This window comes from Sprattus sprattus (assembly GCF_963457725.1).
Source record: "Sprattus sprattus genome assembly, chromosome: 3".
In the NCBI taxonomy this organism is placed as follows: Eukaryota; Metazoa; Chordata; class Actinopteri; order Clupeiformes; family Clupeidae; genus Sprattus; species Sprattus sprattus.
The window spans coordinates 33,753,308-33,775,221 of NC_137922.1; the positions used below are offsets into that span (position 1 = coordinate 33,753,308).

The 21,914-nt window shown below is 42.7% G+C and overlaps 2 protein-coding genes across 3 annotated transcripts in view; both read right to left on the bottom strand.

Moving 5' to 3' along the window:
• The window catches only part of LOC308362948 (disks large homolog 5-like), a 51,223-nt gene extending 44,224 nt beyond the window's left edge, over positions 1 to 6,999 (bottom strand). For both annotated transcript variants that reach the window (XM_080835674.1, XM_080835673.1), the window contains exon 1: positions 6,460 to 6,999. In XM_080835674.1, coding sequence (XP_080691800.1) covers positions 6,460 to 6,757 — 298 coding nt within the window. In that variant the 5' untranslated portion in view covers positions 6,758 to 6,999. The remainder of the gene's footprint in view (positions 1 to 6,459) is intronic.
• A 4,249-nt stretch (positions 7,000 to 11,248) lies between these two features.
• On the bottom strand, positions 11,249 to 21,136 carry LOC308362526 (annexin A4-like). The gene is made up of 15 exons (XM_080835227.1): positions 21,060 to 21,136; positions 19,457 to 19,794; positions 19,088 to 19,119; positions 18,603 to 18,803; positions 18,164 to 18,251; positions 17,797 to 17,891; positions 17,432 to 17,545; positions 17,046 to 17,136; positions 16,635 to 16,714; positions 16,355 to 16,411; positions 16,002 to 16,095; positions 14,981 to 15,076; positions 14,193 to 14,251; positions 13,633 to 13,755; positions 11,249 to 13,474 (listed from the first exon to the last, which is right to left on the bottom strand). The coding sequence occupies exons 2-15, from the start codon at positions 19,782 to 19,784 to the stop codon at positions 13,415 to 13,417; spliced, it is 1,518 nt and encodes a 505-aa protein (XP_080691353.1). The 5' UTR covers positions 19,785 to 19,794; positions 21,060 to 21,136; the 3' UTR covers positions 11,249 to 13,414.
• Positions 21,137 to 21,914: the final 778 nt, after the last annotated feature.

Sequence of the window (21,914 nt, forward strand, 5' to 3'; positions counted from 1 at the left end):
CTCCCTCCCTCCCTCCCTCCCTCTCCTTGTTGAGAATAATGTGCCCCTAGTGATCTCACTCACAACTGTTTTGTCAGGTATGGATTCCCAGGGAACGGAGATAGGTGTGTTGTTTCAGGCGGCTGTCGTGTGCTAGAAACCGAACTGGGACTCAAGAGTAAAGTCTGTGCACAGTTATCAGCTGGTTTTGGTGGAAATCAGTGAGGCTCCACGATAGACACACAAAACATGAACATTGACTCAGCCCAGTCAAAACATCCCTGTGCACCATTGGGTAACATTATCAGCACGAGACAGAGGTCGTCTGAGGGGCAAGGACTCTTTTCTCCTCTGCGTGTCAATTCTTCTGTCCCCATGTGTGTGTGTGACACTGTGTGACTGGACATAATGTCAGTTTGTTCTCTAAAGGGATACAAAACGGACCGTTTTCTGTGGGGGGGAAGAAAACCTCACTATACTGTGATTGTGCTGCATTGAATAAAGGACAGAGGGAGGAGGACAGAAAAGAGAGAGAAAGAGAGAGAGAGAGAGAAAGAGAGAGTGTGAGCGAGAGAGAGAGCTGAGCTGAGTTTAAAGGGTATAGATGGAGGGGGGAAAGATCAGGATGGAAGGAGAAGGGAGGGTAGATGAAAAAAGGGAGACAGAGAGATATAGGGGATGAACTACATGTAAGAGAGAAAGAGGGAGAGAAGAGAGACAAAGAGAGGAGGAATTATCTGGGTGGAAGAAATGTCCAAAGAAAAAGGGCATATAAGCAAAGATGCAAGAGCAGATAGTGATGTGGAAGGTGTCTGTTTACTAGCTGCCTGCACCGCTGCTGTGCTTTTCCTGGAGTCAGGTTTATGGCAGCAAAAGTGAACCGCGCTCCCTCCAGTCACAATTTAGGAGCAGCAAATGGCAGAGCATGACTCAGCATGGCTCAGCACAAAACCAGCCATCCATCTCTCCTGGCTTCCTTTCTGCGCGTTAGACAGAGGGCTTCTAGCTTGCTGTTTTAGATATTTCACAAGGGGCTTCCAAAAGCTGAATCCCATTCATTCAAAAGCACATGGGTGAAGGAAAAGTTAAGATGAGGGAGGTGTGTATATGGAGGCAGACAGTGTGTGTGTTTGTGTGTGTGTGTGTGTGTGTGTATGTATTTGTATAGGTGAGCGTGTGTGTGTGTGTGTGTATTTGCAGAGGTGAGCCTGTGTGTATTTGTGTGTGTGTGTGTATTTGCAGGAGTGAGTCTGCATGTGTGTGTAGGGGTGGGTGTGTGTGTGTACTTGTGTATTTGTGTGTGTATTTGCAGAGGTGAGTGTATCTGTGTGTGTGTGTGTGTGTGTGTGTGTGTGTGTGTATGAGAGTAAGTGAAGAGACAACCGTGACTAACACGAACCTGTAACACATGGTTGCCATCACAAAGAGAGAAGAAGCACCCGGACTAAAGGTTGGAGTTGTCTGTCTTAGCCTGGAGATGGGGAGGGCGAGGTTGGTTACGTAAAACTATAGAACGTCTCAGTTTATTAAATTCACCGCCGCTGCGGGCACTGTGAATCCTGGGAAACTAATGAGCGCTGACTGCAGAGAGAAGAGACAGTGTGTCTGGGACAAATTACACACACACACACACACACACACACACACACACACACACACACACACACACACACACACACACACACACACACACACACGAAGATTCACACAAACACACAAACACGCGAGCACACAACACGCGTCCACACAGACACAGACACAAACAGACAAGAGACAAGATGTTTTGCTTCAGAATCTGCAATCCAGCATCCATCTGTCCGCCTCTGTGGCAAGGGCAGATGTCAGACGGCAGCTCTCTTGCTGATCGCAAACTAATACGCGCCGCTGTTTATTTTGTCGGGGGCACAGATGCCACACAGATCCCGACGTCGAAGAGCCGAGCTGAAAAGAGGCAAGTGCCAAGTTTTCCTTGAATGACTGACTGTTCCTGGATGCTGAGCCATGCGCTCCAGTCTCCCCCCCACCCCACCCCCACCCCCACCCCTTCTCCTCTGTCAGAAATGTCTGATGGGTTGGCTTGATGCAGACGTGCCTAAGCTGAGTGAGTCAGAGTCGGACGATCGGCTCGGTTCGGCTCAGGATGAAAGGAGAACCTCTGGAGTCGAGGATCAGAGCGCGGTTTGATTGACAGGTCTTTAGAGGTGGCAGGCAGGGAGGGGGGGGGGGAGAGGAGCTCGGGTGGTGATCAGGGCCAGGTGTCTGGCATGACTTACAAGGGTCGAGACTTCACGTCGCTAGGTGTGTTTTATCAGTGAGCTGGGGGGCTTGCTGTCTGTCTGTCTGTCCAGGTTAGTGTGTGTGTGTGTGTGTGTGTGTGTGTGTGTGTGTGTGTGTGTGAGCTTGGTGAGGCGGACTGATGATGCTGCACCTGTGGGCCCAAACTCACACAATGAACCTGCTCCAGTAACTGCCCTGCAAAAGCTCTCAGGGCAGTGTCCTCCTGCTCTGCACATGTGTATGTGCATTTGTGCACGTGTGTGCACGTGTGTGCACGTGTGTGCATGTGTGTGCATGTGTGTGCATGTGTGTGCATGTGTGTGCATGTGTGTGTGCATGTGTGTGTGCATGTGTGTGCATGTGTGTGTGCATGTGTGTGTGCATGCGCTTTTGCAGGTTATGTTGCACATGCTTTTAGTGAGTGGGACTAGTTAGCCAAAACAGACAAGTAGAGAGAAAGAGTGCTTAATGGTGGTCCTGGCAGCAAAAGTCATCAACCGGTCAAACTAGTGAGTGGGTCTCTGTCATATAAACTGAGTGGGAGAGCAGTTAGCCAGTCCAGTCACATGTGAGAAGACTAATGGACACACAGGCAGGCAGAGAGAGAGACAGACAGTTCCAGCCATACACACAGAGAGAAAGAGAGAGAGAGAGAGAGAGAGAGAGCAGCAAAAAACAGACAAGGAGCAGGATTAGTACAGCCATGCCTTCACTCCTCTTCACTCCAAACACAAAGGGCTGTTGTTGCAGACCCTACATTAACATCCACAGCAATCATCAACCAGAGAGGCCTGTGGGATAGTGGAGGACTATGGCTGAGTGCAACCTTTTACACCACTGCTGCCATGGTGACCTCCGACCTGGTGATTAGCATGGCCTGCTATAGGCTCACGCATCACTTTTAAAGGGCCTCAGACTTAAAAAGTGGTTATGAAACCAGTGCCTCTCTGTAATGGTGGGGCTTGTCAAGCCTGAAAGCGTAGTCCTGTTGCTAGGCTAGTGGAGCGTATACTTACAAAAAAAAACATGTAATCTCAGACTAGAGAGGCCTCTTAGGCTTGTCTCCATGGGAGAACCGTTACGCGTTCAAACTTTGTTTCTTCTCTGATGAATATCCTTTGGCTTCCATCTTTAATGCACTTCGCAGCTGTGAGGAACACATTTTCAAACAGGGTTCTAAGAGTGGAGGACGTGCAAAAAGAACTTTTGTCATTTTGAGGAACCCATGAAGAACCTTTATTTGGTCTAGCAGTAGCACAGGCCAAAGGCCCAGTTCACATGGAGCCCTAAAAAAAAGAAAAAGGTTAGATGTAGTAGTTTGTACTCTTACAGCACTGACTGGCACTCTGGACAGTCTCTTCTACATGTCCTAATCGAATCATTGATGTCGTAATTGTATTACTACAGTGGAACTGAAAAGTAGTTGGGAAAAATATATAGACTACTACTACCACCACACGTCAAATGAGGTGTTATCAACACGCAGAACCAGGTAGAGTCCATTTCTTTTAAACCGTAGGATGACAAATCAGTGGTTGTAACTTCTATCACCACCAGTCACAGAAATGAAATCACTGGTTGATACAAACACAGAAACATACAGACAGACATAGACACAGGACACTGAAATAAAGAGAGCAGACTTTTGTAAACCTGAGTTACTATAGTGACAAACAAAGATAAAAAGAGTGGGGCGACAGTGAGAGATTGAGAGAGCAAAAGATCGAGAAAAGAAAAGAAAAGAAAGAAAGAGACAGACTGACAGACTGAGACAGAAAGACAGAGAGAGAGAGAGAGAGAGAGAGCGAGAGACAGAGAGAGAGAGAGTGAGAGAGAGAGAAACAATGGCTGGGAAAAACGACCAGGACTGAGAGGGGCTTCAGTGTAAAGTGGAAATAGGTCATGAGACTTCAGCTGTGTGTGTGTGTGTGTGTGTGTGTGTGTGTGTGTGTGTGTGTGTGTGTGTGTGTGTGTGTATGTTGAAAGGGAGAGGACTGCGCATGTCAATGCCTTTTTTTTTACATGTAACATGCGGAGATTACCACGGCGGAATCAATTCTGCCTCACAGCACGCAATGCCGGGTCATGTGCAATGTAACTGTATGGCCGAAAAGTATAGGCTACTGCAGATGGTCGACATCAGATCAGTGCATTAGAATATGGACACACTAAAGTCACTCATCTTCTCGCAGTGCCCTTCTGGTTTTGGTGGCACATAAATTCATATGTAATGAATAGCAATGAAAACCAATGTCTGCAAGAGCCAGGAAGTAAAGTTGACAGGTTTGCATGTTCAATTAAAAAGAAAACTGCTTTGGCGTTTGCAAGGATCAGTCTCTTAACAGCACCGAAGCTGGTGTTCTGCAGGAAATAAAGCTGCACCTACTGACTTGAATTTAGCACCAAAATACACAGACTGAAAATGAAGACTGCAACCGGGAGCAAGCTTCTCAAAAATCCCAGCATGAAATTTTTATACAGGGCCTGGGGGAGTGCCGTCGACTTTCCGTGCAGCCAAGCCCAAGTACCGTGAAAACTCACCACAAAGGGCTAGGCCTGGGGCGCTGCGATGAGAGGCCCAGGTGTCCCATCCAAGAATGACTCCACACATCACTCTATTCGTACCTGCATGGGACTGCATGTAAAAGCATGAAGGGACACCTAGGACTTCACTTTACAGTGACAGACATCTGACACACGCGGTGATGTTGCTCCTGGATATATGTGTGTGCGAACTCTCTGTGCTTTTCTTGCACTGCATCTGTGTCAGTGACATTTCGTGGTTTTTGGCTTTAATTATGTAACCAGAGAGGGGGCCACAATTCCCTTTCCTGGGATGAACTTTGGTTTAAAAAATCTCTTACCACTATGTTGCGTAATCAGGCAGACAAAGCCTTTGAGGTATAGACTAAATACAGGAGAGGGGGACTTGCTGTGGATATGCAAACTACTCCACAAACAAGCGGGGTGATGTGGGAAAGACACACCCTGAGAATGACCTCGGCGTCACTGGTTCTCGGTTTGGCCTGCACGAAATTCAAACTCAGAGACTCAACTTTGCACTCGGGTGATAATGTGGGGCGGTACCTCTACAGTGAGCCTTTAGTTTCTGGTTCGTATCATTCTTTAAATAATGCAGACCATGCTAAATGTATCCCAACTACAACCGGGATTCAGCTTGCTGTCTACAAGCGCCTTATTGAGTGCAACCTAGGCTACTTTAATGAGACCCAGTAAAGTTAATCGACGTGGAATGCTAGCCGTTTCAGTAATTTAGTAGTCTATGTATTTAGTTGCTAAGGAATTAGTGGGTTACGGGCTTGAGTGGTCAGACCCCGGCCAGAAGGACCCAGTTCCCATGTGGAATCGATTGAATAGCACTGTAGTTATAGCACAGCACGACAGTAATCTGTTGCCCTGAACCGTACTCTGGATGTGGGCCATAGGCTATTGGTCATCAAGCAGACTACCCACGAGAAAATGCTCACACGTCAATTGGATACTGACGGACTCTATTAACACTTGGCAAATAAAAAGTGATTGATTTTCACCCTCTTTTCTTTTGAACAGGAAAGTTTTTTTAAGCCATTACGCAGCCTACTCGTTTTCGCTTACAAGCAGAAGCTGAATTCGTGCTTTAACCTTACCATATTTGTCTTGACTATGGGCTTTCGCTTTTCTTGGCTAGGCTACACATCAGCGTGTAAACATGGAAGAACACCACTGACAATATAGCACATTTCACAGGCAATACCTCAAACGTGGGATAAAGCCTATCTTACCTAATTCCAGGGGGTTTATCAAGACATATTTCAGATACTAGACTAGCCTGCTGTGTGCTACAAAGTTTTACATTTGACACGAAACTCAATAGTGGGAGCAAGACTCCCATGGCGCTAAGGTAAAAATTCCAGATATCTGTCTGGATGGACTTAACGACGAAGAAATGTAAAGATAGCCTTGAATGAAATATAGGAGCCATAGATACAAAAAAAAACACAAGGATTGGTTTTCCAGTCTGTCGCTTTCCGCCTATCATAATAATTTTACCCCTAATGTAACTACTCAGCTAGTCCACAACACGACGACGGGAGTGGATACAGCGATAGGCTACAAGTTAGGCTAATTATGAATAGCGAGATGTGTTAGGTCGTGACAGGTCAACCAAAGGATTAAAATCCCCCGTAATAGACTATTTCTTACCCGAATGGTCCATTGATCCTCCACCGTTCACGACAAGAGTAGAATACAGGTGTGGGTGCGTCTTCTCGAGGGCCAAACAGAGGTCTTGAAAGTGGTCTCTCTCCTTGCTCATCAGCATCTTAAGTAGAAGATCAACTTTTTCCGAGCTTGACGAGCAGTTGTTTTCCAATTCGAATCGCTCCACCTGGGTTAGGGTACCTGTTTTGGCTAAAAACTCCACAACTCGTTCGGCATCTGTAATGGACTCCAGCAAGTTTTGGTGGTACTGATCTAGCAACTCTTTGTGTTTAGGCTCCATTTCAGCTAGCGATGTTCAGTGCTTGACCCGTCAGCGGAGTAGTTAAAATTCTCAAAACACAAAGTTTGAGAGAAAAAATGGTTCCGAATGGTCACTTTAAAGAAAGTGGCGTTGATAGCATTGTTTTGAACAACCGGGCTGAGTAGCTTTTCATCTCAAATTGAAAGAGACACAAGTAGCCATATTTGTTGCATAAAGCTGTTGACTTTCACTAAGAAACTGAAATCCATTAATCCAGCGGCAGAAAGTCCCACATTTCGCACACTTCCGGAGAGAAACGACTCGAAGTTCGTTTGAAGGGCATTCTTCTCTTTCTTGTTGTTTCGAAGACGTTATTTCCACTCCTTCAACTACTCCAAAGTAACGTAACTCTTCAACAGCTTTCCCTCAACACAGCCAGCTCCGCCATGACTCGGCGGCTCAGCAGCTACAACCTACTGTCAATCAAAACTTGTGTAATGACCATGTAAAGTAAAGATAGGCGGGGCTTCCGACCAAAATACCTGATTGTTAGTTGGATTGTTAAAGGGTCTGAAAGTTTGTAACTGTATCAGATTAAAACATTTATTTGATGTTTATGCAGGTAAATCCTTCGAACAGCCCTAGTGTCGATTTACACGTAGAAAGATTTTCATAGACGATTGCTAAACGGCAGACTCCGCCATGCACAGAGATGCAACGTAGGGTGAAATAGCAATAAATAAACCCTAGGATACAATCACAGTCCAAATGAGACTGCAGAAAGTACGACGCAATACCGAATCAATCGCACTGTCTTAATATTTAAAGTCTATTTCTGCAGGGGAACAAAGCAAAAAAACAGTGTTTGTGCCGATTGGCTTGGAAACTCAATGAGCCGGGTTAATACTGTTTTTATGTCCCCAACATTTTGTATCAGAAAACACAGGACTAACCTGAGATGCCGAGACAGTCTTTTTAAATCTGTCTAGCTCTTGGCGCATCAGCGCAGTAGCTTTCTTCTGCTCCATATAATCACAGCCACATGGAGACTCACTGGAGGCGCAATCCACATCTGCTCTCCAATATTTCTTTAGTTAGAGAGCATGATTAACATGTGCAGCTCGTGATGTAACTATGATGGACCAAGGTGTATAAAGTGAACTTGTTAACTCTGAATAATCAAAAGAACACCCTGAGAGCACCCTATATGCCCTGAGAGCAGAGCAATTTGCTATAGTATTCATATCATGCTGGCATATGGAATATTTATTAGATTTATATTTAATAGAGTACTCGTTACTTATTGAAGGAGAGCAGTTTGGCCACATTAGAAAATGTGTTGCTGTTCTTAGTCTATGAAGCCATAATGACTTGTAAATGCTGGCAGCTCAAGCAGATCATCCTGGAATACTGGAGGCTGGAAGAGTCTACATCAGTAACAATGCAATGATTATTATCCCTATAGGGCTTTTATTGGCATAGTCCCAACACTCTGCTCCCCCTCGAACCCTTAGATTCTGCCAATGTGGACTTGTTACTATATTTATACTTACTCATGATGCCTTTATCTGTGCTCATTTTCCCCTCTATGTGCGCATTTCACCCTCTCTGTTATACGCTCCTCGCTCGTTGTTTTCCTTTCCCCAACCAATTTTACTTACAGTATGCCCTCATGGAGATGCCCCCCCCCCCCCCCCCCATTCTGAAACGGGTTCTACACAGGGTTTCTTCCTTTACTTGCTTATTCTTGTCACTCTCTGAAATATAACATAAAATGATGTGAGTACTATACCGACTACTATACTATACTCTGTTTTCAATTGCCCTGTGAAATGTAACCATGTCAAAACCAAGATAATTTTATCATAATTAATTCTAGATTTATTCGAAAGCAGAAATCTGTCATACAATATGTGCCTTCTAGTCTGCAATTTTGTTAATTGTTTTCCAAATGAGTTGTGCCAGATTTTTTGCTATGAATAACATCCAGTGACCTCCACAGATTCCTGCTAATGCCATTTAATAGAATGGGCTTCAACTCACTTTCAACTCAGTAGCACTGAGTTCTGCTCAGTTCAGTGCAATTCAACTGTGCACATCCCTTTAGTTCTTTCAACTACTGAACTTCTTGTAAAGTAATAAAACCATGAGCAACAATCCTCAACAATTAGATAAGATGACTGAGATTATATGCAATCACATTGGATGATCGGTGATCTAATCCGCACATGGTAAATTGCTTTTATCCATTCATGGTGGTCATATTGGGCTTACAGATCACCCCACGACACCAAAATGTCATGCAGGCATCAAAAGATTACAGATTGATACATAAAGATGGATTGCTGAGGATAAATCCCTGGTCAAATACACTCCTACTCCTGCACATATTTGATCTACAGTATACTGAACCTATTCTGGCTACCTAATGACTAAGGAACCCTCCCTGGTCCTATGTTCAGGAAACAGACTGATGTTTGCACCATGGCAGTGAAAGGATCTTTTTTTATGTAGGAAACAACGGGTGCACACGCACTCTCACAGCACCCCCTGTCTCAACCCTGAGGCTGAGCTCTCTATGATGCCGTATTTTTAGCAGAGCCCAGGCTGCTCGCATGCCACCCTGAGTTGCTTTGTGCCAGCCACGAGAAGAGGAAGCTTACACCCCCCCCCCCCCTCCCCCATCACCACCTCTGCCAAACACACACACACACACACACACACACTCACTAAGAGAAGGAGATAAGCAACTGAATCGTATGCATAGGAAAGACCCACTTATGTAAGATGTATTATGCCTTACGTTTGAGAAGTGTGCCTGGCATTTTTTCTGAGCAGAAGTTGTCTATCGACTGGGAGGCTACATTAATAAACCAGGCCAAGGAGGAAATGGAAATTGGCTTTGAAGTGCAAAGCAGAATTGGAGCTGAGCCTTCAAGGGTTCCCTTGCAGAGTGTTAAGATATTATGAGGAGGTGATTATTACGCCATCAAAACCTGAATTAAATTGCCTTTCCATCTGTTCTTCTTTTCAATAGAACTGCAAACTGAAGCATACAGAAAGCATATCACGGCTATAAGTAATGATATCAATGCCAGCATCGTGTCGGGAAGTTATTGAACTCAATTCAAGATGTTTAAAATTCAAGATTGTTTGAGCATAAATGTGCCGCTCGTTCTTCTTCTATCACAGGAACGTCAGTCATCCCTGCCAAAATGACCCTTCAAACCAAGAGCTGTACCTCTAGTTATTCCTCTCTAGATGGACTTTTCACGGAGGTCAACATGGTTCTTCTGAATTCATATATCTGGCTGTGTTGTAAGCAAGTAACTAAAGCTCAAGTCCGAGCCGAGTGTCCCTGTGTCAGTGTCCGACTCACCAAAGAAAAGCCTGAAGCAAGACCCCATGTCCTGAGTCAGACTTTGCGGTTGAGGTTGAGTCGAGTTCCAAGATGGGCTCCAGTGCTCCATCCTGGCACAGTCAAAGGAAAATTAGGCCTCGAGTCGCAGTCGAGTTCGAGACCGGGACCCGAGTACTACAACACTAGTGGCTGGTATAAGGATAATGTTGCATTCTTAACTAACTCTTAAAATGACATGCCCAATTACCTCTCAAATATCGAGTCTGTGTCTCTTACATTGACTGGGACATTCTGAAGTATTCTAAAAAAAAAAAAAAAACACATACCTCACTAGCATTTGGGAAAGAAACTGTTAACTAGTTGCATACCTCTTGACAAGAGACAAAAATAACTCGCACTGGACAGCATACTGTATATATTACAAAATACGTCAGCCGATCAGAAACATGCAGCAGAAGAGAAACATTCAATCACCCATAATCAGTGTACTTATACTCAGGGTACTCATAATCAGTGTACTCATCCATCCACATGCCAGAATTGGGAAGATTGCTCCAACATGTGATGTCACACACTGAATACAAATTATACGTGCAAGAATTGTGAAATAAATAACAATCCAGTGATTGAAATATTATAGTATGATCTGCTCATTTTGGGATCGGTGTAGGTAGCAGACCATAACACACAAAGTGAAATATGTAATATAAGTAAATAAGGAGAACACAATTACAACTGTCTATTGCGTTGTTTCTTCAGCACTGCAAAATTCAAGATCCTTAATCCATTTTTAATGAACACAGATTAAAACCTTTTTACTGGTGTCTTGACTTAAATACAAATCTGTGTATTGTTAGAATCGGTTCACTGATTACAATTGTACAGTTTGATTGAACAGAACTATTTCTAGATTGACTTATGTCAGCTTCTTTTACATCAACGGCTGAAAATAATGACTTGTGAAAATCCGAGAAGCGCTACATGGCAAAGGAAACAATTTTGCAAGGTGGTTTTACGGTTAGACGAGTAAAAGGGCAGAACATTCCTATTTATGACCATGACCTCAAACATTCATTTAACAGTCTTTCGAAAATCTAAATAAATGATCTTTAACAATATGATAACACACATTGGAGCACATTACATTTTCTGAAAACTTTTTATTTGATTATCTAAACTTGATTACATGTTTACAAACTCTACCCAACATGTGTTATGAACGCATACAAGTGTTTAACCTTCAAGTTACAGTTATATAGAAGGCACTGCTAGTAACATGCACGTAAGCTGGCAAAATTAGTAGAACAAGGCACAGGTTATTGCAGTGGTAGAACACAGAACATGGATTGAGGTGAATATACAGGCAAGCATTATTATGAAGGCATGGTAACTTGTGGTAACAAAATATGACATGTATGCCCCCTACTGGACATAAAAAGAGCAGTAGCTCTTTCTGGTCCACATGCAATGAAGAGTAATGTTTCTAACGCAAGGAACTTCCATGGAAAGCTGGTTTTGAATGTCCATTAATGGACACTGTTGGGCAACATGGTTTACTTGTAGTCTGGTGCACACTACACAAGTGTTACAAATATATATTTCCACCAGACCACATGGTTCAGGTCAACAGTTTATCATAACATACTGTGAATTGATACAGAATAAGTTACAACAGAAGGGAATACACCCCTGTGCAATATCACTTAAATGTCAAATTATTCAAGTTTAAATTCACTACATAAATCATTACTTCAATACTTCCTTTGTCCACCTTTATCTTTGATGACAGACTCAACTCTCCTTGGCATGGAGGATTTCCTGAGATAAACCCAGTCCATAGGGTCAAAATTGAGAAAGTTCTGGAGTTCCCAGGTCAGTTCATGCAATTAGGTTAATTGGAAAACACAGGTGCACTCAATTGTGTTGCACAGATTGTCTTCTTTGAAGCCTGTATATTCAATATAGTCTTTCTGAAGTATTTGATTTTGATTGTTCATAAGAGGAAATATTCTACTTGTCAACTTAGAAATAATGCCATTGTTGACAGGTTTGACATTTAAGTGATATGGCACAGGGTTGCACTCAATGCTGTTGTATACTGTAGGTATAGTGTGCACACAAAACATACGCGATCCCTGATCGTGGATATAATGTCTTTACTCTATAGAAGTTCACGGATCCTACCCATTTTCACTGACAACATTTTAAAACTTGTCCATAACTTTAAGGACACTAAATAAAACTGTTCCATTAGTCCACATGATGGGCCTAATTACTGAATAAAAATTAAACAAGAATATGCTATACGTAGGGTGTCAAACTCAAGTGGAAACTGGATAACGCTGCAGAAATTTAGACAACGAAATATTATTCGTGGAGGGGTACAATAACATCATTAATTTCATTAGACTTAAATACAACAGTGTTCCCTGTAGGATTTATTCTAGCAGCTGCTGTACACATAAGCCTGTGATTCTGGACCCTCAGTGCTTTTCTTAAACATAATATAATTTACTTTATTAGTAGTAATATTATTAGCAATGCATATTATGTATATATGATATTACTTTATTTTCTTATATTTTGTCTTCTGAAGTTATTAGAAATAGCAAATAAACTAATACGTACAGACAAGTGTTATTTAAAATCATCAATACATTTTGCAACATTTCATACTTCCCTGACATAACATGACACTGGGAACCCTGTAAGTCACTTTTTTACTTGGATGAAAAATATTCAGGGGGTTCAACACAAATTTCAGTCATCAAATCCTACCCTTCTCAAACTTTGATAAGTAAGTATAGTTTACTTTTTTTAATAGCAGTAAGCAAAACTAACTGTGTGGCTTTACACAATGCTATGTTAGGCACGACAATTACCTTCATATAAGTAGACACACCAATCAGCTCCATAACTTGCATAAAGGATATCAGTCCATTCAAATAGTGATCAAGTCGTACATTCAAGTGACAAGTAGTAGCCCAAGTAAGTCAGATTGTTTAACAAAGGCATTGGATAATATTGAAAAAGGGTACTACCTGGAAATATTTGGCTATCTTCTGTGAAGTTCTAGTATAAAATCATTACTGAAAAATATAAGCAAGTATGACACCACAGGATCTGATAATTCTTCTATAAAAATTAAACAAAATATGTTAAAAAGACTCATTTGGTTGTGTTTGCTGGAAACCAAATTAAATAATAAACATAAAAAGGAGAATGTAAAAAAATATTGAAATTAAACCACATATGCTTGAAATGTTGCATGATACTTGATTGATTATATTGATTGCCATCATATCCAGTTCGGTCCGCAGTCTCCTCTCCGTTCTTTAGTCACTCCCTCCACAAAGCTTCAGAAGAAGTTTCTTGTAGTCGCCGGAGGTGTCACCCTACAAAGACAAAACCAATCGAGATTCGAACGTTTGTATCAGGGTCCAGGGTTTTCTAACTGTAAACAGCTGTCTAAGATACCTTTTTACAGATACATTTGTTTTCCCTCTATTCCGCTGTTTGTGTAAAGGGAGAGGAGAGGGGCTAGAGCACTTACAGAGATGGCGGTGTACAGGGACTTCCCATACAGCCGCATGTACTCCTGTCGGATGTCCAGCATGTCCACCTCGGAGCGTGTCACCATGACCCGGATCAGTGTGCGGTCCTTAGTGCCAGCACCCTGTCACACCGCGAACACCACAAACCTCTCAAGTTTAGTTTGGGGACTGTACACAGACCATACTGACCATGTGTATACACATACAATACCGTACATCTCTATCTTACTCACATTTAATACCGCAGAGAATATCAAGACTGTAGCTAGAGTGACACATGGAGCAACCATTTGTTTTAATCAGGACAAAAACAGCATGTAATGATTAGAGAATAAGCATGTGCTAAACCTTATTTCAGAGGTCTAGTTCTACTCGATGTGGTCATGAATCTCAACCTATCTTATCATAAGGGGAATTATGAATATTTTGGGGAATGTAAGTTAGTGATACGAGGGTTACAAGAAAAGATTCAAGACTTAAACAGTTACAGTTCCTCAAGAGACAGTAGGAGGCAGATCACCAATGACCCACAGTATGAACTATGCAAGCTTTTACTCACCGCCATGGCTTTGTGAAGCCTCTCAGCAAAATAACCAGCGGTGTTCTTGATGCACTTCACTAGAATACAAACCAAAAGCACAGATTAGGATACCTACTCAACACACGTTCTCTCAGTTCATTGTGAAGCATACTGCACCACCTCCACATGAAGTTTGAGATACGGGAAGTGCTGTGTGTTTTTTTTGTGTGTGTGGGGGTGGGGGGGTCTGTGTGAGCAGAGAGCCGGTCAGCTGGATGCAAAGCTGTTTGGCACGGCTCAGTTCATTCAATTGGAAAAAGAACATCAGAGGGGATGGGCAGAGGAGAGGGACGGTGAAGAGGAACTAAAGCAAAACATCACCTGAACTCCAGTGGAAACAAACAAACAAACAAACCCAACAAAAACAAGAAGGGGGGGGGGGTAAAGTTATGGTAATGCTAATATTAATCTTTAATCTATGAAAAGATGGAGGTCTCCATCGGAGAAGGCTTCAGTAATGGTAAATCAGAAGATTTTGCTTGGAATTTCGAATTAATGAAAGCTTATTAGAGATAACAGTGTTTCAAAAAGTTCTGCACTGAATTTGCCTTTCTAGTCAGATAGTCCAGTCATTGACATAAGTGATTCTTTCTTGGACTAATTTAGAATCTCTGGATTAGATGGTGAATTTGGTCCTTACAGTATAACTGACTCTGAAGCACAGACTAGTAGTCTGTGATGATATGTGTGTATGTGTGTGTATGTGTATGTGTATGTGTGTGTGTGTATGTCTGTGTTTGTGTGTGTGTATGCATGTGTGTGCTTACCAACAGCAACCATGCCATCCTCCAGATGCCCAGACATCTCCCTACAGATGCTCTTCTCAATCTCGCGCCCACACATCTGCTGGTACTCGTGAAAGACTGCAAAAAAACATTGGACATGTGTTAGAGGGAACAGGCCATTACATGGTTGTGCAATACCGCGTAAAACATACTTATGTGTGGACATGAACTCATCCAATGGCTGGGTATGCCGTACCCCACAGATGCACAAGCATGAAATATGCGATTGGCATGCAATCTGTGCACTTTCTTTTGGTCACAGAACTTAGGAAGTGAGCGCAGTTATAGCTGCAGTTGCTGCATCACCCTGGATGTTGCAGCACGTCCTGCATCAGCTGTTTGTAAACGTATCAAATTACCGGTTATCAGTCACGTGTCATGGGAGCTATTTGATCCACAGGAAAGTCTGAATGATAAAAATTATGTTAAATATATATATGTTTAAGTATTAATAAGTGGCCTACTCAATAGGCTGCTTCTGTTTATTGTGGTTAGATAAATTACCTCGATAACCAACAGCAACACAAAGGAATCGCCTCGGTAATGTAAGCTCCGGACTTATTGTATTTCAGCGTGAGTGTGGTGTTTCGACACACAACACCCTGGAACACAACGAGTGAATATCAAACTGGACAGGAGTTAAAGGACAGTCAACAACGCATGAAGATTTAAAGGTGCAGTTTGCGGTTTTTGGTTGACGAAAGGAAAATCTTTCATAATATTCCTATGTTCTTGAGGCATCTTGATTCATTGTTTCAAGGGGTTTTTTTTATCAGGGGATTTGAACCCTGAGAATTGAACCCTGTCGTTTACTCCTGCCATTTATTCAGAATTATGTCAGAAACGTATTTATTTGCAGATGCTAAATACGATGTAATAGATGCTTAATTGCACTAATAAATTACCAGATCTCCATGGCACCATTGAGAGACATGGCTTCTTACTATGGTGTGTGTCTGCTTCATGTCTTCAAATCAACATGCTTGTTTCAGGCGCTGCTTACCTGCTCTCAGGTGTGGCTTGCTGCGAGCACACAGAATGGCATTGAACTGGGACTCGTCTGTTCCCGTTTTATTCTCTCCGGCAGCATACAGTTTCTGACGCAAAAAGAAAGGAAAAGAAGTTTAAAAGACTGACACAACGCTTGCTGAGTAACACATTCAAAGATGAACATTACCAAAGATGATGACTACCAGAGGGTATGGATGTGAAACGTTAACTATCTTGAACTAGTCATTTTTAGGTAAGTTGATAAATCACCTGACACGCAAGACAATGGCTGAAATTACTGAAACTGACATGCTTGCTTTATAATGCATTCAAAGATGGGTGACAACCATTCATCTGCTAAATCACCTGAGCATCCTGCTTGGCCATGGAGATGTCCACATTTTCTCTCTCATCACGGTTACCCTACAAATGACAGGTGGACAAAAAAAGTGAACAAAGAGGGATCTGTTTAAAAGTAACCGACACAGACTTTAAGTGTACAGTGCTATATCAGTTCCTAAGAATCCAGTCCTATAGGGTTGAATAAATGCACTGGATCAACTCCTAAGATTGAAGACCGTTCAGGGGGTTGAATCTTGCAGCTATGGGTCTGTGTGTTTTCTGAAGGAGAGACAGATTTGCATACCTGAGAAAGGGAAATCAGGAGTCTGCGGAAATGTCCTGAGGTGTCATTGCTGATAGCGTCCTCCAGAGACTTGCCATACTCTGGAAGAAAAACACGAAATAATCATTAAAACGAAATAATCATTAAATAACAACTGGTCAGATAATCTCATTATTCAAACTATGACTGAGCTGAAAAAGCACTCATCAGCTGCCCTCTGTTTGTTTGAACATTCGTGTATAACAAACCAATAATCAAATAACATACAAACAGCCTGCAACCTGAATGTTCAGGTCGTCAGGACGGTCATCTGTAGACACACACACATGCAGCTGGCATACACAAATAAGGAGGACCCAACCCAAATGTTTACATGCAAAACACAGAATAACATTCAGAACAGTAGATCAGTCAGTAGAGCTGTGCACCTACCTGCTTTATAGAGATGATTAATCGCTTGGATCTCTGCATTGCTGCGAGATGACAGGATCTCAATAAGGCATGGCTCATCAGTTCCTGCTCCCTGTCAAATAAAAGGCAACGTGGTTTTAAATCAGGCTGGAAACAGGTGACGTTCCCTCTCTCCCAACAACCCCCCCCGGTAATTACATTCTTGGTTAAGTTTTTCCCATCCAGCTTTAACACCCTGTGGTAACTTCAAACCTGTCATTAAAAATCAACAACTCCTTGGGCAGAGCAGGGTAGCCTCGGAGTAATTCAAGCTCTAGCCGAGTCGACCTTCAATCCACATGCTACTACGATGACAAACAGGCACGGCTGTATGTGAACACTAGCGATGGCTACAGGCAAGGGAATACCTTTATGGCTTCTCTCAGCTCAGCTGCATCCAATTGGGTTGGAGTCTGAACCATGGCCATCACCAGGCTCTCAAAGTTTCCAGTGAGCTCAGACTTCAAGTCATGGGCGAGATCCTGTGAATGAAAATAAAGACAACAACAAGATTAATTCATGTTATTATACTTCAGATTGGGTACTGTACAGCACCTGAGAAAATGCTGATTGTTAATGGCACCATGAAAATAAATTAAAATGAATTGAATTGAATTACTAACTCCACTGTATAATCATGTGTCTGTGGGAGAAGAAGTCCCCCCCCCCCCCCCCCCCAGGATATGCAATTACATCATTTAAAAGCCAAGTTTGGTTGTGTTTGGAGGCTTACTTTCCCATAAGTGGTTTTGTAAGCTGCCACCATTGGCACTCGCTGCTTACTGGTACGACTTCCAAGAAGTTCAATGATGGCGTTCTCATCCGTGCCTGAAGAGACGATATTGAGGTTTTGTGCAAAAATCCGCATATTTACTTCCAACATTAACTGTTTATGGAATGTCATATGTACAATATTTGAAGTTACTTTTGAAAATGAGATCTGGAGGTTGAAGCTTGAATTTTGAAGTTGTGGGCCAACCTTTGACAGTTTCTTTTTTTCACATAAGACAATCTCTTCGAGCAAAGATAGAGCATACATTTCAACCCTTTCAACCTTTATTCCTTCCAAAATCATAACATCCAAACACAAATGCACTAACCGAATCCTTTCATGGCTTTCCTGAGAACTTCCACATCTCTCAGTGGGTCTGCCCCTGGATAGTCCTTTATGGAGCCTCGGTATCCCCTCTGTTTTGTAGGCAATGCAATTTACAATGTAAATGGAAACATCAGGAGTTTCCAGACAACAAAAACACATACATTAAAAGACACATAGGGTCATTTATTATGATAATGTATAATGATTAATGTCAAACTGGGATAATGATTGGTTGTAGCAGTGGACATTAAGACCAGACCACTGACAATATGTGGTGCACACCCCTTTGAGGAAGTAGGTTTAATCATATGACAGTGATGCAAACGTAGAGCATAAGTTGCACAGATAGTTAATCACTTTCTCCTTATCTGGTTTAGAGTAACCCGTCACGTCAGAACAGAAAAATAAGCCTTTCGTAGCGGTAAATAGTGACATCTTACATTTATGGCGGGTGCAGCTGGGGTAGCGTGACCAGCTGGGGCACCACCTCCATAGCCTGGCATGGAGGGATTAGGCACAGGTGCAGGTGCAGGCACTCCTGGGTATCCTGGCATGGGCTGCTGTCCTGGGTATCCCTGTGGCATGGGCTGCTGTCCTGGGGCAGGGCCTCCTGGGTATCCCTGTGGCATGGCTCCTCCTGGCTGTAAGGAAATACTATCACTGACAGCTGGCAAAATTCAACATAAGAGGCCTTATTTTTAACTGTTCTGAAAGTTCATTTCAAAGGAGCACAATGGCCTTCTTAGTATTTAGGCATTACGCCTACCGTTTTCAAAAAGTCGAGCAACCACAAACAGCCAATTTAAAAAGTGCCACAAACATCTGTGTAACTGGAAGCAGCAATAAGATCAAAGTGACTATCACTCCTTTATGTAATTATATGGGCAAACAAGACGGGTTTGGAGTGTACATATGAGGAACTTACTGCTCCATATCCAGGTGCACCACCCCAACCACCTAGTAGAAATACAGGTTAAAGAAATAGTTTATCACCACTGTTCAAAATAGCTTTGCATACACACACACACACACACACACACACACACATCTACACTCTAACATACAGACACACTTTTCCTGAGCACACCCAAAATCCACACAGTATGTTTACTGTTCTCTCACATTCTGCATGATAAACTAAAACAGGTCTTGTGAAAGAGTGCCTCTTCTAGCATCCCTCATGATATAGCGTCATAACACGCCTACCCCTTAAAATGATATCAACAAATTCCCACAGCCAGCTGAAAAACATCACACCAAAAAAGAAGCAGCCATATGAACTGAGGAGTCCTACCTGCGGGGCCCATAGAGGGATAGCCACCCTGCTGGGGTGGGAAACCGCCAGGCTGGGCTGGATATCCACCAGCCTGGGGTGGGAAACCCCCTTGAGGGGAAGGATAACCCCCGGCCTGGGGAGGGTAGCCACCGGCCTGGGGAGGATAGCCCCCAGCTTGGGGTGGATAGGCACCGGGCTGGGGTGGGTAACCTCCGGCCTGGGGTGGGTAACCTCCAGCCTGGGGTGGATATGCCCCTGCTTGGGGTGGGTACGCCCCTGGTTGGGGTGGGTAGGCCCCTTGCTGTGGGGGGTAGCCACCAGGCTGAGGGTATCCGGGGTAACTCATAGCAGGGGTCCTATCAACACAAGTAAGAGGGCTACAGTTACCAGTGCTTCGGTCCAATGCCAAGGGACTACAACTATAGGGGAGCTGACAATCTGATGTTAATTGTATATTGTTCAGGGAAAGCATGCTTTAAACAATGTAGTTAAATATGCCAAGTTTCTAATGGCTGATGAGTTTCTAATAGAGGATAAAAATAGTTACTGATACGAATTTCCTGTTCTGTGGGATACAAAATATTATTTCAAAACGTTTCATGTCTAATGAAAGTTAGGCATGCTATAGATCACTGACAGGTAGAGAGAGAGAGAAGAAGACACAAAGGGCTTTCGTTGGGAAGCCTATTTTATATATTTCATATTCTTATATATAGTAGACATTAACATGTTATTGTTGCTGCACCTTTTAGACAGAACGACATTCCTTTATCAACAATGCACCCCACCCCACAGGAGACCCTTGCCCGACAAATAAAAGGTCGTCTTGGAAACACACACTCTCCGCCCACACATTCCACTAACCCAATAAAACCCTTCCGAACAACCTTCAGAGAGCCTGCATTATGTTCCGTCCACTAAACGCGATAGTCAGCATCATAGCACTGCCATTTTTTTCTTTCTGGAACGATGACTATTGGGCGACGCAATGTCACATTCTGTCATGACTATGTTATTAAAAAAATAACGTCACTACGCGAATAGCGCAGTGGCCTAACACAGCATTATGTCCATGTCCTCTTTTAGCACACAAGAATGAGTGTATAATGTTCGTGTACCATATGAGCAGCGTGCGTGTTTTTGAACGATATGACTTAATATTATGGCTAATATTGTTGTTTTATGTACGTTAGCTTACTGGAGGTTATGCAGCATCTCATATAAACTTTGTAAGATGGCAGCGGACAGAGAGCGAAAGCAAAGAACTCAGAACTCCGTAGCAAACACCCTCTTACATAACAGCGAAGGGTGGAACAATGACATGCGAAATCAAATCAGATCAAAGAGGTTGCAACAAAAACTGAAAGACATACAGTCAGTTCTATACCTTGGTGAAAGGCCCAATGCCTAAAAAGAGTCGGTTCCTATAGCATGGGTTTCGATAGCATCACTTACTAGCTTTACACTTCCTTGCAATACATTGAGGAAATGCAGTTTGAATATATGGTCAAACATCGCCACATGCAAGTTCACACACGCTATGATACGGAATTATACGGGTATACGGAATCGTATACCCTACACGACACTTCAAATGTTTAGTAGAAAATTAGATACTTACTTTTTTTAAATACGCAGCCCACCTTCACAGCGGAGACAGTAAAGTCAGGAAGAGTAGCTGCTCCACGCTGATTGAGTGATGACGTACGAGGGTGGGTCCTGCAATAGTTTAGCCTACTATGGAACACCCTTTACCGAGAATCGGATCACTAATCGGATTGCACCACCACAACTGCTATACATTCAGCAATGTTGTTTGTTAACCTGGATAGCCTGTTGTGAGTTGTAAAGACTACAGGCAAGACCACTATTGTAAAAGTCTGTCAGTCACCGGGGTTAGCTGACGCCCTGCTAAAAAAACGGCAAACTCTTAATGGCAGACTCACAGAAGAAAGAAGAATAATTAAATCCTGTAAACCCTCGTTAGTTTAATGCTTCACTCTGCAATAGTGTAGGCCTATAGTGACATCCTCCACTAAATTAGGGCTAAAGACGTCTAAATAAAACATTAGCAATTTGACCTTAATTAGCTTATTTAACATATTTCTATTGTTTATAACACGAAGAAAGCACAAACGTTGTGTGATGCACCATGACAAATGTTAGTTTTGAACCCAAATAATGCTCTAATAGACTATTTTAAAATAGCACTAATGTAGTCACAGGATGTCAAACACATTCTGCATCATCACCAGCAGATGGCAACCTTTCACTTGGAATAGTTAAAACACGTCTATGGCATTGTCAAAGATGGACTGCATGGCTGATTCCATCTCAGGCTTCTACTCTCTAAAAGCTGCTGATTTGAAAACAACCCAACCCAACCATAAATATTGGACCAACACAACACTGGGTAATCTTAACCCAGCAAAATGGGTTATTATTTTACTGGGTTAGGATCAGCCCAATGATGGGT

What these genes read in the sequence shown, in the direction of transcription:
- LOC308362526 (XM_080835227.1), bottom strand. Translation starts at nt 19,784, where the DNA reads ATGAGTTACCCCGGATACCCTCAGCCTGGTGGCTACCCCCCACAGCAA. An exon ending in TAATCATCTCTATAAAGCAG is followed by an intron (nt 16,715 to 17,045) that starts GTAGGTGCACAG and finishes TTTTTCTTCCAG; the next exon opens with AGTATGGCAAGTCTCTGGAG. An exon ending in GGATGGCATGGTTGCTGTTG is followed by an intron (nt 14,252 to 14,980) that starts GTAAGCACACAC and finishes TTTGTATTCTAG; the next exon opens with TGAAGTGCATCAAGAACACC.